At 37.0% G+C, this 19,135-nt stretch overlaps 1 protein-coding gene across 2 annotated transcripts in view; it reads right to left on the reverse strand.

Moving 5' to 3' along the window:
* The window catches only part of NRXN3 (neurexin 3), a 1,287,124-nt gene that overhangs the window by 704,426 nt on the left and 563,563 nt on the right, over window positions 1-19,135 (reverse strand). Inside the window, exons 10-11 of one of the 2 annotated variants that reach the window (XM_081936218.1) lie at window positions 14,462-14,488; window positions 5,185-5,304 (exon numbers count right to left, since the gene is read on the reverse strand). In XM_081936218.1, the coding sequence (XP_081792344.1) occupies window positions 5,185-5,304; window positions 14,462-14,488 (147 nt within the window). The remainder of the gene's footprint in view (window positions 1-5,184; window positions 5,305-14,461; window positions 14,489-19,135) is intronic. The other variant, XM_081936219.1, reaches the window with a different exon arrangement.

Here is a 19,135-nt window from a genome sequence, read left to right on the forward strand (position 1 = left end):
GAGCTACAACAGTCATGAGTTTGGGTACAGGTCTTAAGTCCTTTTGTTCTGCACCATCATAATTTTGAAAGGTGGATGAATGAGTGGTCATAAATCAAGGATTACCTGTAAACATAGCAGAGGACTAGGTCAACCAAATTGTTGGGAAGGGCTGTTGGGAACCTATGGTGAAAGAGACCTAATAGACCTTGAAAATAAGCTAGGTTCTGATGTAATTTTTCATTATTTTGAAAAGGCTGGTTTGTAATTTCTGCAGAATTAGCAACAGAAGTGGACCTGCATCAGAACAAGTTGCTTGTCTGCTTCCAATCCACATTCTTTGCAGCTGTTGACAGTTACTACTATGTTTAATCAGAGACAAAGAAGGGCTATTTATTGAGCTTTATTGATCTTATTATCAAAGTAAGGTTACCCCATCCTCCCCTCTAAAATAGTAGTAAAAATAATAAAACCCATCATGCTAGGATCCAAAGGCTATCAAGAAAATTTAGGATGTAAGTTGAGACAATTTTATAGTGTGGCACTGGTAATGGTAAAAAACTATTGTACATTGAAAGTAGAAGGCATTTACATTACTTTTATATAGTGTTGATCCACATTTCATTCAAACTGAATTCCTGACTACCATTCTGATCTTGAAACAGCATGCTGAGTAAATTCTAAAATGGATAGATATATATATTGAATATAGAATATACATTGTCTAGAATCTGAAGCAATGTCAATAATTCTGTACTAGACTGAATGCCTTTGAAATATACATTAATTACCATTTGTGCATTATATATTACAAGAGTTGTAAAGGAAATCATATTAAAAGGGGGCATCCATCCTCAGTGTGAATGTCACAGGTCTGGAATATCCATTTTGTTTAAGTCAATAAAAATGATAACTATGCAGACAAAAAAAACCCTACTGAAACCATTCTATGAAGTTTTACTGAAAATAAATCACCCAGAAAGCAAGTTTAAAATTGCAACCTTGGACATAAGGAACACAAGTGCCTTTCATTTAATGCAATCCTCTATCTCTCATGTACCCGCATACACATACAGCAAAATGGTAGATGTTTTCTGAATGTTTCTATTGTTTCAATGTTTCTTCATTTTTAGAAGTGATATAAAGTTATTGAAAAATAATTCAGACATATAATAGGCTTCCAAGTTATTCCTGTCTTGCCCTAAAGTTTGGGTGAACATTTCACATTACTCTTATATGATTTGATGAAAGCAACACTGATATAGAAAACAGAAATGAGAATGACCCTTCTAATTTTGGGGCCTCTAAATGCTGTATAGTTAAACTATGACTGACTCCCAGCTTAAGCTATCATACCCAGGAATTCTACAAATTATAACTCTATTTCATCAAGAGAATGTTAGGTTAGAGATGGATGATGTAGGGTACAGATTTTTAACATACAATACAGGAACTCCTTAAATAACTTTGAGTAGAAATAGAAAAGTCTTCCAAATATGAATTCAATCAAAAATAAAAAAGTGAGCTTGTATATGTGAGAGAAGCACATTATGCTTTTTTATGGATGAATTAAAACTTGTTTTATAAAGACCGGTCAATACTGTATTAACATCTATAATTTAAAGATTAATATGAATAGCAATAATATAGAAATAAAATTAATGACCACCCATTTGCTATTCTATAAGAACTAGGTTGAAAAAAAGTTTTCACTCTATACTTGAGTCTCCAACAGCAACTGATGTATTGCAAGGAAAAGCTCCTGAAGCTTTTACTTTAAATACTCTATTTTACCATAACACTTAACTAGCTGCAAGAGTAATTGCAGATAACACCGTGATTTAAGTTCAATTTCCAGGTAATTTTATTTAAATATACGTATATAATGTATTTGCATTCCTGAGGAAGATAGAATAAGCACTGCATCAACTATGCAATTTAATGAAAGCATTCATAAAATAAATATACACTTCAGTCCTTATCTAGGAAGCTACAAATCATTGTTTTGCATTGGTTTTCACTCTTAATTACTTATTAGGAAAAAAAGGCAGACTGCATTAAAGCTATTTCAATAAAGTATTATTTGGCTAATTTCTTAGGGATGATTTACATCCTGGTTTTTAGTAATTAGTTTTGTATTTATCATCTCACAAATGTTTATTTAAAGGAAGAGAAAGGTATATATTATAGTTAATTATAGAATATTGGGGAAACTGGAGAAGGAGCCAAAATGTCTCATAGAAATGAATATTCTTGCTCTACAATCATTCGTCTATCTTTCTGCACAGAATGACATATATTCAAAACTCCATAAAGTTGCACATGAAGTCTAATTTCAAATATACCTAGATCATATTATACAAATCCCTCTAAAGTCTGATAGCTCCAAATTGTTCAATAACCTTTATTACTGCATAGTAATTGTATCCATTATGGATACATAGAGACCTTAACAGCACATAGTATCCTGGGTTGTAAATTAATATGTATTGATATTAATGGGGTTATTTCCCTCATTCTCAGAAAGGGATCAGTATGGCCCTTCTTCTGAGCTCCAAGAACAGTTTGCGTAGTTCTCCTAGCCTTTGGATCATAGTAGCCTCTGAACATTAATGGATGGGTTTTATTTGTTCTCCAGAATATAATACAAAATGGAAAGGAATAAAATTTGCTCTTGCACACCCAAGACGTTATAAATATAAGTAACAGCACATACCTTTTTTTAATCTCAGCTGGATAGGTTCAGAGCAATCAGCTTGAACTTACCTGTTCTGATCCATGAGGAGGCAGTATCTCACAATAAACATTTCTGAATCAAAAGTATGAAGATCATAGCTGCACAACTAATGGCAGTTCAGAGTTGCTTATGAACAACAAAAATGAGCAAGCCTTTCTTTAGATCCATCCACTTTGACAAAATCATCATAAGAAGAGGAAGGCTTTCAGAAGTTTCTCTTTCTAAACTTTATCTGTGTCTTCTTTCCCTTTAACTTATTTGCAAATCTTCCTTTCATTTGCAATTTTCCTACATGGTTCTTGCATACACAGCACATGTTATTATACATATTTTAAACAATAGAAACCATCTTTTTAATTGGCTTTTAAATTTCAATTTACCCTCTGGATGTCATTTCTAGCCATTTATTCCTGAACATTAAGGAAACTCTCACACTAGGCTCAGAGGCTGGCTTGCTGAAAACTTGAAGTTAATTTGATTTATAAGTGGTCACCTAAAATGGGTGAACTATTTTATTAACTGCAGGAACAACGTAAAATAGTTTATGTTGTTAAAAGCTCTTCAATGCAGATGACTTAAATGCAGCTTTATAAGTGTAGCTTTGTATTACGTACTTTATACACTGGTTGTCTTATCATGTCTTTTAGAAAAAAATCATTAATGGATTATTATCACATAAAATAAATCATATATTAAGTGGGCTGTATTATATTAAAGAATCCTAAGGGGATATGATAGTGAAAGGTAGAAAATGCATGCCATGAACCTAATTAATAAATACCTACAGTCCAGATTCCCATTTTTACATTTATTTCTAACAGTAAAGTTACTTTAACACCAAAGTATTTTCCACCTATCTTTAACTAAAAGCTAAAATTTTCTTTGGCATCTTACATCATGAGCATCTATATTCATATGAAATAATTTTCATACTGAAACATTATGGAAATGTTTCCTTATCATGATATTTAAATATACTTTAAGCTACTAATTTGAGTTATTGTAAAAACAGAACATGTTTGTTTACTTTCCTTTAACACAAACCCTATATTGCAAGCAGAACACACATGAAATTATTTACCTTTTTTCACACATTTCTTTCTTTGGAGGAAAACAAGAAGATAGAAAGGGATGTTTAACCTTTCCAAAGTCCAATATATTTTACTTAGTAAACATCATCCTTGACAGTAACTTTTAAATCTCCAATGGATAAAGGATGGATTATCTGAGAAACCAGTTCTTTACTGCAAATTTATATAGTCCTTAGTGTCTACAGAAAATGTGCAGAAGCCTGTATTTGTATCCAGCACCCAAGCTGTCTATTGTGTGGTTCCTACTGCCTTTGCATTTAGAAAAATCTCAAAAAGATGTATCCTTTTCATTAGGCTTCTGATAATTATTTTAAATGTATGATTTAAAACTTCTTCAATTCCATGTACCGTACTCCCTTGATTACTAGAAATTAGAGTAAAATATGTATATGAAAGTGAGCTTACTTCTTTCCTTAAATTTGTAACAGTATGAGAGCATTTTCTGGCCAATTCAACAGCCTATTTTGGACAACAATTTCCAAATTGTTATAATTAAAACAATTGTTATAAATTCAAAATATGGTGGTCCAAGCCCAAAATATATTGAATATCTTTGGTGTTTTCTATAAACTCAGATCCCATCACTTGCTAACTGATCTTTCTATTTAGATGGTAAGGACTTAACCTAGGACCTTCTCTACTCATAGACAGACTATCTGTCTGAGCTACAGAGCTTCTTCAATGCATGTTTTTTTTTTCCAACCTGAAAAATTATACAGGCTTGAAAGGTTACTCAGGCATAGTGTTCCATATCATGATACAACTTGACGATAAATATATATTGTATTATCATCTTACATTTCTAACAATAAAGAAAATCTGTTCTCTCATTTATATGTCCACGATGGACCATTTCCCAAGTTAAATTCTGATTTAATGCATCGCCTTTTTGGGTAAACATTTGCTTGGAAAATATAGTGAGGAAGAATTTAGACAATGCATTAATGCATATTGTAGAACCAGTAAAACTTCCAGATGTCTATTTAAACACTTTAGAGTTTTGCATGTATTTAGAAAAGGCTACACATGAATAGGACGATTAGAAAAACTTTTAAGAAACAAATGTACTTCTTAGCAAAGCTCTTATTACTGTCTGGTACATACAGTTCCCTCTGGTTTCTATAAAAAGAACATCAATTCCTTTTTTAAAAAAGTCTTTAAACATGAAAACAGAATGCGCTCATACACTTTCATACTAACTCAGAGAAAATAAAAATTCTCCATTGCCCTTATGTAATCCAGTTTTGTAAGCTAATTTCCCAGGAAGTTCACCAGACAACTCTAACATTAGAATCCATGCAAGTTTGCAGACCACACACTAAATGGTTCTTGGTTCCCTTATAAACAATTCAGTTTTTTTTAAAAGGTAGTACTCACGGTCATTGCACTGGTTTCCAGAATATGATGTCATGGAACAATCGCAAGTGAAGCCTTCCCACTGCTGAATACAGATGCCTTGGTTAGCGCAGGAATCTTCTTGACAGGTGGTGCTTGGTCCTGAAATGGCATAGCAAGAAATGCATGAAAGAAAGAGTAGCTACTAAGAAAGAGACACTATAATGGATTATGAATATTTATCTTCATGCAATCCCCTGCCCATCTTCCCCCCCAAAAGAAACTGTATGCTTTTCCATTTCATGGAACATGCCACAGAAATTCAGGACACATAAAGACATGAAGAATTAAACACTCAGCAACAAACAGGTAACTTGTACACAGCAGAAGGAAGGTATGAAAAGTAGCATATTCCCTCCTTGGCAGGGTCAGGAAAAAATGCTTATAATAAGTACTATTTCCTCCAAAAAGACTTATCACATCGATCTTATTCTCAGTTAAACAACTTGATTCATCAGGTTATCCATCTTCCTACGGTTTTTTAATGTATATATAAATGATGGGATTGTTATTTCCATGCTATTTTCATGGGGTTTGGAAGAAACATGGGTTGACAATGTTCACACCTCTATGAGGTGGGCATCATTGTCTGTGAGTTGGGTAGCTAAATAAATCACATTAATAAATCAAGTTTGTCTACCAAATCTCCCTCATCCAAAAAAAATTCTGCTGATATTTGGGGGGGGGGGGAATAATAGGATCTGGTGAAATGTCAGCTCTTTCTAATTTGTTCCTTTGCTTGTTCCATTTTCTCCTTTGTATTAAATTAAATGCCATCGTAAAAAGAATTTTAGCTCTGTACCAATAATTCCAAAGAATTTTTAAAATTGCATAGAGGCTTTTAGAAAGCCTCTGACACGTGTCTGTTTTGGATATACTAAGCTAATTGTAGTTCGATTTCAACTTTGCAAGTAGTAACTACTAATTTTATGAGCATTTCATGTACTACTCCAGTGGATATTTCTATTCTATCCTCTTAAATACTGTAGCACAAAGACTGAGGATTTAAGATGAACAAGAAATAAGTTTGACTTGCTCCATACCGGTGACATATCTGGATATAATTAATTAGGAGTATCCTATGAGATTCATCTATCAAAATGGACCACTACCCATTGTGGCATGATTGAAAAAATAATAACACTTTTGCTTCTTTAGCAATGTTAAATGTTAAATGTCATATCTACAAAGCAAAGATAAATTTAGTTGACATAGGGATCAAGTGAATAGGTAGAAAAATGATTCGGACACATCAATATAGCTACTTTGTCATATTCCCTTCTATCCTGGAAGGAAATCATGCTAGTCTAAATCTTGCTGTCACCACAGCATGCTATCTTCATGCATCCACTCAATATTCTATGGTCATGGTTCTTTTCATGGAAATTTCAGTTTTTAACCACATGACAAAATATCCTCCAGTTTACATGCACAATGCTTTATCTTATGCCCTGCAACCTCCCTCCCTCCCTTTCTTTTTCTGCCGTAGACCAATTGGTTTTTTTAAAAAAAAAATCTTGAAACTATGGGTCAATTAAGCAACTGTTTTGTATAAACCGAAAAATCCCTAGATGCTACAAATAATTTTTTAAACAATTTCTGACTGGCCAACTGAGCTCTAGATCCAAGTCACTTGACAGTAAAATGGGTGGCATATAAATTTAATAAATAAATAATAAATATTAGACATTTTTTTTCAATCCCAACTCCATGTTTTAAACCAGTGGTAAGTGAGCCAATTTTGGATTGCACATTCTCTACACTGAAGAGTTGATGGTCAACCAATATATCTATAAATGAGGGAGAAAGTTGCTGTAATCCCTACAAGAAACTAGTAAAACCATTTGGAGCCACAAATGTGTCAGCATTGTAGTGCAACTGCTCTAAGCTTTACATTGAACTTAGAACTTAGAATAGCTTTATGGTCACTTTGAATGTACACTAATCGGCATACATTAAAATGAAATTTTGTTGCCTACAGTTCTCAAAGGGTCACCACCTGATGACACATAGCATTTGGAAGTGAGGCAAGAATGCCTATGCAAGGGGTGTCCAAACTTGGCAACTTTAAGACTTGTGGACTTCAACTCCCAGAATTCCCCAGCCAGCAAAGCTGGCTGGGGAATTCTGGGAATTGAAGTCCACAAGTCTTAAAGGTGCCAAGTTTGGACAGCCCTGGCTTATGCTTATAAGAATGTAATAGAACTCTGCAACAAAGGATTGCACAAGAAGTCTACAACAAAGAATGGTGTTGCTAAAGAGGTCTGCAACAAAGGGTGGACAAGGTTAAAGCAGGGCTGTCAAACTCCTGGTCCACGGGCCGGATACATCATGCCCAGGCCCGGTTTAGCAAAGGAGGTGGAGAGTAGTGATATGTCATGTGACAATGCCGTGACAATGTGAGTTTGACACTCCTGGTCTAAAGCAATATCTCAGTGATCTTTTGAAAGCAATATCTCAGTGATCTTCTGTTAGGAGGTGCTAAGTCATTTTCTCTCTTTATGGAGTGATTTCTAAACAGATCGTCAGTACTGTCACTTATATTAAATAGTTCACTGTCTTTCATTCTGATTTGTAAAATATGCTCCTCAACAGGCTCTGAATGTGGCATCTGTGGTTGATATGGAAAGTGAACTACTGCATTCAGTATAGGTTATACACACACACATATTTTTAATCAGTGACAAGTTACAGCTCCTTAAATGAATCTCCACCTGGGTCGACACTACCTAAGGCACTTCAAGAGAAGCCTTGTGCCTTTTATTCATGTAGAATTGTAAAATGAGAGCAACATATACTGCTGTTATTTGAATTATATCATGGAAATTTTACAGTATATTACATGAAGTTAGTCAAGCTGAGAGTTACATTGGCTTATATTAATTCTGATAGGAAAAATGTCAAACTTCTGGAAGTTTAAATCTTCCCTTTTAAGCATCCCTCTACAAACTTTCACAAATCTCCAAAGTGCCGTCCCATGTTTGCAACAAGAAAACTGAGAGCAGATAGTTTCTGCCATTAAGTCCTCTCTTCCATGTATAACTGGGTGGTAAATCTAAATAGGCCACTTGTTGGATTAGGATCCTTCCTTTAACAGGCTGGACGTTTGGAGAAACTAGCTAGATTCCTTATACTACGAGACTGGGTGGAAATCTTGGTGTCTTTATTTCATGCTAGAATGAATCCACTTAAAGCAATTGATTGTCCTCTACTCACATGGGGATGTGGACCTTTCACATCCCCCCTGCCGTTTACATTGGCTGCTGTCCTTCCTGATTTTTCACTGCTTAATGGGGCCCTGTGCTTTGAGTTTCTCATGCTTATTGTTAAGCAGTAAATGCTTAAGGACAGGATCAGCATTCCTGCTCTGAGAAACTCCAGTTTCCAATGCATCTCCAATTTAGTAAGAAATGTCCACAGCATGTGGTCGTTAAAGTGAAGGTTCCAGCTACTGTGGTGCAATTAAAATGATACACATTAAAAAAAAATAGAACTTCTATGGCACTGATGTAAATAACTTGACTTTTCAAAAAACCACACCGCATGTGTATCCCTGCACGTATTTCATGCTTTTGGGGTTTATTCTTGTAAGATACCTGCTGGAGGTTTTGAAGGAACGCTCACGTAATTTGATTGACTAAATCAGCTTGAAAGTACTTGCCAGTTAATTGCAGACTAATCACCTAATAGAATTACAATTCACCTGTTTCAAATACATTTGTGAGAATGTTTTACAATGCATATCTGGGGGGAAAAAGGCTTCTAAGGTGAGCAACCAATCAAGATTGTGTGCCTGAATCAGGACTTCACATGGATTTAAAATCTCTGGGAAGAAGGAGAAATGTTAACTGTGGGAATCTGTGGGAATGCTAACAGTTCTGATTTTCAGTAGGGATATAACAGGAGTTAGCTTACCTTTCTTTATTAGTCATAAGTCAAATGTATAGATATTATTTTTGCTTTTCCTTGTTGGTACTCACCAAGCAACAGATCCTTCTTGCTAAGAGAACATCTGCCACAGATGCTTCTTTTCTTTACTAGGGTCAAAACTCCCCTTCTTGTGACATTTGACTATCACAATAGACGTGTCTCAAAAAGTAAGAGGTTAATCCCCTTCCCCCCACAAAAACAAAACACACTCTAAAGTAAAGAAAAGCTGCTTTATGATTGGCAGTTCATGACAGAAGCAAAAGGGAGCTAACTGATGTGCACTGAAGAGAAAAGGATTTAAATAATATATTTCTTCAAACTTTGTACAGGGTGTCAGAATTGCTGTTTTTATAAATGCTTTCTGGTTCTGCTTTCTTCACCTAATAAAACATTAAAGTCTTAATGCTACATTATGCAAAGAATGTCATATCTGATACAGATTTCAGAAGAGTCAATTTAGATGTCAAAATTTATGGAAACACTGTTTGCATTTAAAATCAGCCAGCTCTGTGAATTTCTCTCAAACTCACTATTTAAAGAAATATCTTACAGAGTTTTAAAGAAAAAAAAATCACACAAGGATCTGCCAGCAAAAAGAAGTATAAAAAAATTGAAAAATTCCAAAATAGCCACCAAAATTTACTGTCCAGGTCAAACATGGCTGTAGATAATATTAGATAACTCTAATATTATATAATAGAATTATATAAACAGAACTCAAGATAGCTACCAAAGTTTTTTGATTCAGCACTACAATTTGTCTAACATGGGATTTTGAAAATGCATTTACCAGAATGCTTAGAACTATTTTCATATTTTCCAATGACATACAAAGTGGACATACAGAAACAAGAAATGGTAAATTATGTGGACTCATGTCCCTGTCTAGTTTAGCTATGGTTGTCTACAAGTGAAATATTTGTTTTCCTTCTCTATCAGTATGACAACACAGGGCATTCTGAACCCATAGTGATGCAATACAATCAGTATGAGATTCCTGATAGACTGGAATTGAGTATGAAATTGAATATGAGCCTATAGTGTGATGCAGTTGCAAAAAAAAAAGCAAGCAAATACAGTGATAAACTGCAAAAAAAGAAGTAATCATGTTGGGTAAATCTTACAAGTGTTGTTTTCCATTGATTCATCCATTAGAATTTATTCTCATTGCTTATTTTCTTTTTTTCTTACAGATACGATTTACTGATATTGAATTGAATGATGCTGGACAAGAGATCATTTTTAAATTTCTCCTTCACAACTTTGAGATGGCATTGATCATCATCATCATCAAGCCCATTTCAATGTTTGTTTGTTTGTTTGTTTGTTTGTTTTATTGGATTTATATGCCGCCCTTCTCCCAAAGGACTCAGGGCGGCGTACAACATTAAAAAACACATATCACAAAAGTTAAAAAGAAATTAGATACATATCCAAAAAACAAACCCAATTTATAGGACAATACATTTAAAAAATGAGATAAAATTAACAAGCCAGGCCGGCTTGCTGGAAAAGCCAACTTTTTAGGGCGCGACGGAAGGACCGGAGGTCAGTGATTATGCAAAGCTCCAGGGGCAGCTCATTCCAGAGGGAAGGCGCTCCCACAGAGAAGCCTCTCCCCCTGGGGGTCACCAACAGACACTGTCTGGCTGATGGCACCCTGAGGAGGCCAACTCTGTGGGATCGTACTGGACGGTGGGAGGCTACTGGTGGCAGTAGGTGGTCTCTTGGGTACCCTGGGCCTAAGCCATGGAGTGATTTAAAGGTCATAATTAATACCTTGAATCGCACCCGGAAAACAACCGGCAACCAGTGCAGGCCGCCTAAAAGGGATGTAACATGGGAGCACCTAGGTACCCCCATGATAACCCATGTGGCCGCATTCTGGACCAGCTGAAGCCTCCGGGTGCTCCTCAAGGGCAGCCCCATGTAGAGAGCGTAGCAGTAGTCCAGGCGAGAAAGGACGAGGGCATGAGTGACTGTGCACAGAGCATCCCGATCCAGGAAGGGGAGCAACTGACGTACCAGGCGAACCTGGTAAAAGGCCCCCCTGGTCATGGCCGTCAGGTATTCTTCTAAACTAAGCCGCATATCCAGGAGGACTCCCAGATTGCAATCCTTCGCCGAGGGGGCTAAAATTTCTCCCCCTATCATCAAAGATGGAACAAGATGCACAAATCGGGATGACGGAAACCACAGCAACTCAGTCTTGGAGGGATTCAGCTTGAGCCTGTTCCTCCCCATCCAGATCCGCAAAGCCTCCAGGCATCGGGCCATCACGTCGAGGGCATCGTTTGGATGGTTTGAGGTAGAGATGAAAAGTTGGGTATCATCAGCATATTGATGATACCGTACCCCAAAACCATGGATGATTTCACCCAGCGTTTTCATGTATATGTTGAACAGGAGGGGTGAGAGAACCGACCCCTGGGGCACCCCACAAGTGACGTACCTGGGGGTCGATCCCTGCCTCCAGTCAACACAAACTGTGACCGATCTGACAGGTAGGAGGAGAACCACCATAAAACGGTGCCCACCCACTCCCAACCCCCCGAGTTATCGCAGTAGGATACCATGGTCGATGGTATTGAAAGCCGCCGAGAGGTCTAATAGGACCAGGACAGAGGAGCAGCCCCTGTCCCGGGCCCGCCAGAGATCATCGACCAACGCGACCAATGCTGTCTCTGTGCTGTACCCGGGCCTGAAACCCGACTGAAACGGATCCAGGTAGACAGCTTCATCCAGGTACTGGGGAAGCTGACGTGCTACCACACTCTCGACAACCTTTGCTACAAAGCGAAGGTTGGAGACCGGATGATAGTTGGCTAAAGAACCTGGGTCCAGGGAAGGCTTCTTAAGGAGGGGCTTCACCACCGCCTCCTTCAAGGCGGTGGGAAAGAACCCCTCTCTCAATGAAGCATTGGTAATCGCCTGGAGCCAGCCTCGTGTTACCTCCCGGGAAGCCGAAACTAACCAAGAGGGACACAGCACACAAGTGGCAGCACTGAGTCTCCCCATAATCCTGTCCATGCCTTCAGGGGGTCACAGGGTCAAACTCATCCCAGATTGTCTCCTCAAGATTCATCCCCATCGGCTCGCCCGAATCTACCCAGTCAGAGTCCAAGCCTGTCCGGATCTGAGCGACTTTATCCTGCAGATACTGAGCAAATTATTCAGCCCTACCCTGCAAGGGGTCTTCCCCTGTTCCTTGGTTAAGTAAGGAGCAGGTCACCCTAAACAGGGCTGCTGGGCGGTTATCTGCGGATGCAATAAGAGTGGGAAAATGTTGCCGTTTTGCCGCTTCTATCGGCAAAGTAGGATTTAATATGAATTCTTACTAGTGTTCCATCAGATTCGGACCGGCTGGCCCTCCAGCCACTCTCTAGGCGTCTTTTCCGGCGTTCCATCTCCTGGAGCTCCTCGGTAAACCAGGGAGCCATCCGGGATCGACACTGGGTCAGAGACCGCAAAGGCACAACGTGATCCAAGGCCCCAGCGGCCGACCTATCCCAGGCTTCCACTAGGGCTTCGGTCGAGTTGTGAGCAAGGTATTCAGGAAAAGTCCCAAGCTCCATCAGGAACCTTTCGGGGTCCATCAGGTGCCTGGGGTGGAACCATCTAGTCGGCACCACAAATCAGAGGCATGTTTCTTGATAGATATCATTGTTTCATCAAAAGGACCAGAATGTCCCGACTCTTTCAATCTATATTAGCCAAGCAGAAACTATGGAAGATCCCTCAAAGAAACTGATCCAATGCCATGAAAGTTTTTACAGGGGATAAGAAGTGCTTTAAATCATACCTAGAAGCATACTGGCAATCAGTGCAATTCATGAAACTGTATCAGCCACAACTGGATCTGGCCAGAAAGAAATAAAGAGTAGCACCAATTCACAAATCAAACTCATATCAGATCTCAACCTGCTGCCAGTCCAGAATAATAACATTATTGCCAGTATCAAACACACTGAGAGATTAAGAAGCAGAAAGATGGGTGCACCTCTGGCTCCACCAAATATCATCAATTACACAAACAATGCTATGGTATAGACCTTGAAGGATAAGGCAAAAAGTCATTACCAATCAGACAAGGAAACCTTGAGCCGTCCAAGGAACTAGTTGGTGAAAATGTTTCAGGTTCCTGTCTAGTTCACATTTTGATAAGGTGAGGGAAAGGGAAGCTCATTCAGACTTGGAAGAGTCTGTTACTATAAATATACATAATCCTGGCCTAAATTTGTTTCTTCATCTGCTTTAGCTTGTAGGACTTGCAGGACTGACAGCTGTCTCTGTGTTTGAACTTTGGGCTGAAATCTGACTGAAACAGGTCTAAATAATCTGCTTCCACCAGGATCTCTGCAAGTGCTGGTAAAAATATCTCAACCGGAAATAAAATGATAATTAGATGACCTTTTGATGAGTGAGCACACCATCAACTCCTTCAATGTGGATGGCATCACTCTTTCTCTGAAAGAAATGAGCCCAACTACATTCACCTTCTGCGTCACTCCATAACTCAGGAAGCTCTAATAAATAGGTGGTCAAACCCACCATGCAGAGAACCCTGTCCACTTTCTCAAGAGTCACCAAATCAAACCTATCTCAGATAGACTGAGCTCCAGGCACTTCAGCTGGAACAGCCCAATCAGAATTTAATTGGTTTTTCAATTATATAATGAGTAGACATTACCCAATGAATGTGCAAAAATACTAAATGAGAAAGATAGAACAAAGAATCAGGGCTGGGAAAGTGCCTTAAAACATGTTTGCACTGTTGTGCAATAGCTTCCCATCTCACCCCTAGCAACATGAAGAAGTTAATTTACCCTTCTAATATTTGTGGTCAATTATCCTTTTTTAAACCTTTTCCATCTCCCCTTCACATATGTTTCCGGATTGGATTTCATAATCATAATGAGATTGAGTAGAGAAATGGAAAAAAGAATTTATTGGATCACAGGATTGCCTTGTAATTACACTGTGCTAAAGTACTTATTCCACATCTTGATTTTAGGAATCAAGCATTCAGTGCTACTTTCATTATTTACTTTAAACTTTTTTTGTTTAGAAAATCAAGCCATGCAGTTATAGATATTCTTAAGGTGAGATACAGTCAAACCTCTCAAGCTATCCCAAAAACCTTAGTGAACATTTCTCCCCCCATATCCTCACCACCCCATTCTCCAACTTAGCAAGTTGAAGAAAATTCATATCCTTTTGCCTTAGAGATGTGACTGCATTAATAAGAAATATAGATACTGATATATAAAAGGTTACATTAAAAGGTAACTTTCAGTCAAACTGGCAAGGAAACAAAAGCCTTCTCTACCTTGCAGGTCAGCTTTGGTCAACTCAACTTTGTTAGCAAAAGAACGGAAAAAGCGAAAACAATAAATCAGAGTTAGTAAAATAGCAGATAAACCAGGGTAACGTCTACAAAAATAAATAAAAAGAAATAGGGATAACCAACACAACCCATATGCTCACTTCAGAGATATGGGTGACACCAGCAAGAGACATGAAATGACACCGTCAAAGACAACAGACAGACATAGGTGGAGAGAGGTAGCTATTAGGCCTCAATCCATCATCAGCTCCACATCAAACCAAATAGCAAGCGACATAGCATGGAATACTGGGAAGAGAAATAGAATGGACATACTTCTTATACAAAGAGTAACACCAGAAGGAACATTCATGGCACAAGATTCACCAATATTTATAAATGAAGGAGCCAACAGTGAGATTAGTTTCCCATTGAGGAGCTTCCCATGCTCATTTAAAATAAAATAAAATGGGAAACCTATCTGCTTCCTTTGTGATGCGCAAATCCAGAGGAAAATATATATAGATAAATTTCTGCTTAATATCCACTTCCCAAGTAAGCTTTTAAGAAGCTATGTACAGTAAGTGTTGGTGTTTTTAAACTAAGATTAAGATTAAATAACATTTTTTTTCTATTTCAGAAGAATAGACTCTGTAGTAATGAAAGGCACCTCTGATCCTGAGTGATTATATTATAAATCTGAGCTGCAAAAATCTGGATTTTAACTAGAAGACATCAGAGTTTTCTGTATCTGATTGTTGCTATCTTACAGTTTCCCAGATTGTTTCCACTGGATCTGGTAGCCTATCTCATAAACAATCTATTTGTTTTGGAAAGTCTTTGATGTAGCTTTCTTTGAAGATTTTAGGTGATGGCTTCAGTTTGCAATACAATCACTCAGCTTTGTCTACTATGAATGTTTTCTTGTTCATATACAAGGTAGATCTACCCAACATCATACCCAACTATATTCAAAAACGTTCTCATGGGAATGTTCCTGAAATGGAACCTGCTCTTGTTCTGGTCCTTGACTTCATTCTACATCAGTGTATTTCTAAACAAGAGTACTAAACACATTTAAGACCATAAATAGTTGAAAAATTAAAGGATGCCCAAGCCCACAAGATTCTAGCCATTTGTTTCAATCACTGAAGGGGCTTATTTTTCTATTATTTTCTAATGAATGCATGACTTGAAAACTGTTCCCTATGTGGTAGTGAGATTTGCCCTGCCATTTCTTTTAGAAAGTCATAATCTACAACTGATTTAGGATAACAAAGGGAAGAGCCTCCTAAATCAGTTGTAGATTATGATATTCTAAAAGAAATGGCAGGGCAAATCTCACTACCACATAGGGAACAGTTTATCATTGTCGTTATCATCATCATCTGTTTATATTTATGTTCTTATTTTATTTTGGGATACTTACTTTTCTTGAATTTGGATATTTAGGGTCATTTGCCAAAATGTAACTCATAAATACATAAATAAACATTAGTTAATGATGCCATCGGGGATGTGTTTCTAGAGTTTATGGTCTGTCATTCTACTAATAAATCCGGAGTAGATTAGACTGCATGGAGTTAACTTATTCTAGGAATTCTAAATTCCAGAAATCTCCCGGAACACATAAGTTGAAGTCCATGGGCAAATACTTCTAATACTATATGAGCTGAGAAAAACTCGTAGCGGGAGATATTTCTATCTCTACAGGTAATGTAAAGAATGTTTATTATATGCTTTTGATGTTGCTATAAAATTTAAGATTAGAATTTGGTTTTATTAAGTTTTCCACAAGGTAGGAAATATTTAGTCTTTTCTTTACAAGGTGCCCCATGTGTATTTGATGGAGGTCTAAGAAAACAGTCACTTTTTTGGAGATCTGACTCTCCAATTAATGAGAATGCACTTATAAGAAAACCCAAGGAAGAATTGGAAATGTATTTCCTTTTGCTGTGTTCTCTAAAATTAGATATACTCGGGGTGGGTTCCTGCCAATTCTAACCTCTTCTATAGAAGAGGTTTCACACATCTACAGTGCCATTTAGAACTGGTTCTAGCTCTCTCCCCCTGCCCGTCCGTACATCATCAATATGAAGAGTGAGAGGAGAATTCTGGGAGTTGAAGTCCACAAGTCTTAAAGCTGTCAAGTTTGAACACCCCTGGGTTTTTTTTCTAAAGGATTAGGGGTGTAAGGGTCTTGTAACTTGACAGCTTTAAGACTTGCACGCTTCAATGCTAGAGTTCCTGAGCCAACATGACTGGAGGAGGAATTCTAGGAGTTGAAGTCCACAAGTCTTAAAGCTGTCAAGTTTGAACACCCCTGGTTTTTTTTTTCTAAAGGGTTAGGGGTGCAAGGGTCTTGTAACTTGACAGCTTTAAGACTTGCGTGCTTCAAATGCCAGAGTTTCTGAGCCAATATTTTGGTTGCTAAGCAAGAGTGTTGTTAAGTGAGTTTCACCACATTTTACAAGTTGGCCATGTCCATCCAGTCACATGGCTAGCAAGCCACTCCCACCCAGTCACATGACCGACAAGCCACTCCCACAAAGCAGGCCACCCTACAGAAGAGGTTCTAAAAAAAATTTAAAACCCACCACTGGATATACTTAATGTATTTATGATAGAGGATAGATAATGATAGAATGATTTGGGATGTAATATATAAGATAGAGGTAATAAACCAATGAAAGGAGCAAAGGCAAGATTATCCTTCCATTAACTTGTTAAGTATCTACTGTCAAAAAACTTATATTTTAAGAACAAGTTGTTCTAATACATTACTCTGGAATCAATCTTTGACTTCAGAGTTTCTTACCCATATTGCAGAAATTGAAGGGAGGGATGAACAAGAAAATATCCCATAAACATTTGATGGAACTAAAAGGACATTTATATCCCACACTCGGGAAAGAAAGAAATCTGGTAAAGAACTGACCCATCAATTATGCTGGAGGATTTATTAGACATCCTGATTATTCACTTTTGGAATACATTATTGTTATGTATTTTATTTTTTCAGAAAATCAAGCCATGCAGTTTATAGATATTCTCACAGACCACCACCAACTGGGTCTAGTGCTAAAACTGCAAAGGAAGTTTCTGCTTTAGCTTTTAACACATTAGCATTTAAACCACAATCCTATGTCACTTGCCTGCTTGTAAGATTACTTGCAAACAGTGTGATTTATTTCTATGGAGTCACTGAGCACAGTGTAGTTCACAATGACTCATCATGAAGCTTCGTGTTTTATATATTTGCTTTCTTTAAAAAAAATGTATTCATCATCCAAAAGTCATTAAATAGATTTTACAGAGTTTCTTCTTCCTTGAAGGAATTCTTGCTCTACTTTTTGAACATTAGCAGTATGCAAAGTTATAGAAGTGGGATAATTGAGCCTTCAATCTACTTTACAGTTTCAAAAAATAAATAAATTCTAATTAGATGGGGAACCCATAAAGGAAGGGGGTAATTCTGTGATACCAATACATCATATGGGTTTTTTTTTTTAAAGTAAAGTGACTTGGCTACTTGGTATCTGGTAACCAAAATTATTTCTGGTAGGTATTTATGACAGTTGGTCTATCCTGAGGTCATGTGATCAGCATTTATATTCTTCCCAGCTAGCTTCCAACTGGCAAAGTCAGTGCGGGAAAGCAGATTCATTTAATAACTGCATGATTCACTTAACAACTGTGGCAAAAAGGTCAGAAAATCGGACACGAATCACTTTATAACTGCCTTGCTCAGCAACAATAATCTGGGGCTTGATTGTAGTCATAAATCAAGGACTACCTTTATATGTGTTATAAGAGTTACAATTGTTTATTATTACATCCACTAAATCTCACCTATTGTGAATGATTTTTTTTGCTGGCTCCAATTGTATAGTTGCCACAAGATATCCAGCCAGTAAAATCAGGTTTTGGGATATATATAAAGTACATTTAATCTGATTAAATCAACTGAGACATATTGAACCTATTTTTATTGCTAATTTTGAAGAGAAGAAAGATCTTTTTAAACATCTTGTTTAGAGGTACTATTATTCTTGTCAAGGAAGTCCCTCAGCAATAAAACACTGAATAATTGATGGAAAATGCTCATTTTACTCCTTATGTCTCGCCAAAGATGGTAATAAGATGGGCTTTGTTTTTGTATAAATATGAGTTCCAATATGATCTGCATTTCCCAAATAAACATCTATACCAGAGCACTAGGATTCTCTTTTTGCACTTCTGTAAGTTTTGTGATTTATTTGTTCATGTTGCATATATAAAATTGCATATAGTCTGAGGAACTATATTATACCACAACATGGACCAGATACTATTTAAGAAAATGTGTACATAGGAAAATTATAATGTATGTGTCTTGTGGAAAATTATGTACAAAAATATTTAGAAATTTCATATATATGGCGTATTTAAGTCAAAGATTCATAACTGGCTGCATAAATACAATACAATTATTTTTTAAAAAAATATTAATGTTTTGCAAATGCATTCATATATTCCCTAAAAGATCACGGATACTTAATAGTGGTAATTATTAGTGGTACCACTTCATAGTGGTAATTGGAAGATGTTACTTTCTTAAATGTTTATCTCATTCATTCTCTTCATCCTCATCTTTTCATAAACTATTTCAAATTAATAATTGAGGAATATTGGGGG

Source organism: Natrix helvetica (assembly GCF_964273705.1).
Source record: "Natrix helvetica genome assembly, chromosome: 1".
Classification (NCBI taxonomy): Eukaryota; Metazoa; Chordata; class Lepidosauria; order Squamata; family Natricidae; genus Natrix; species Natrix helvetica.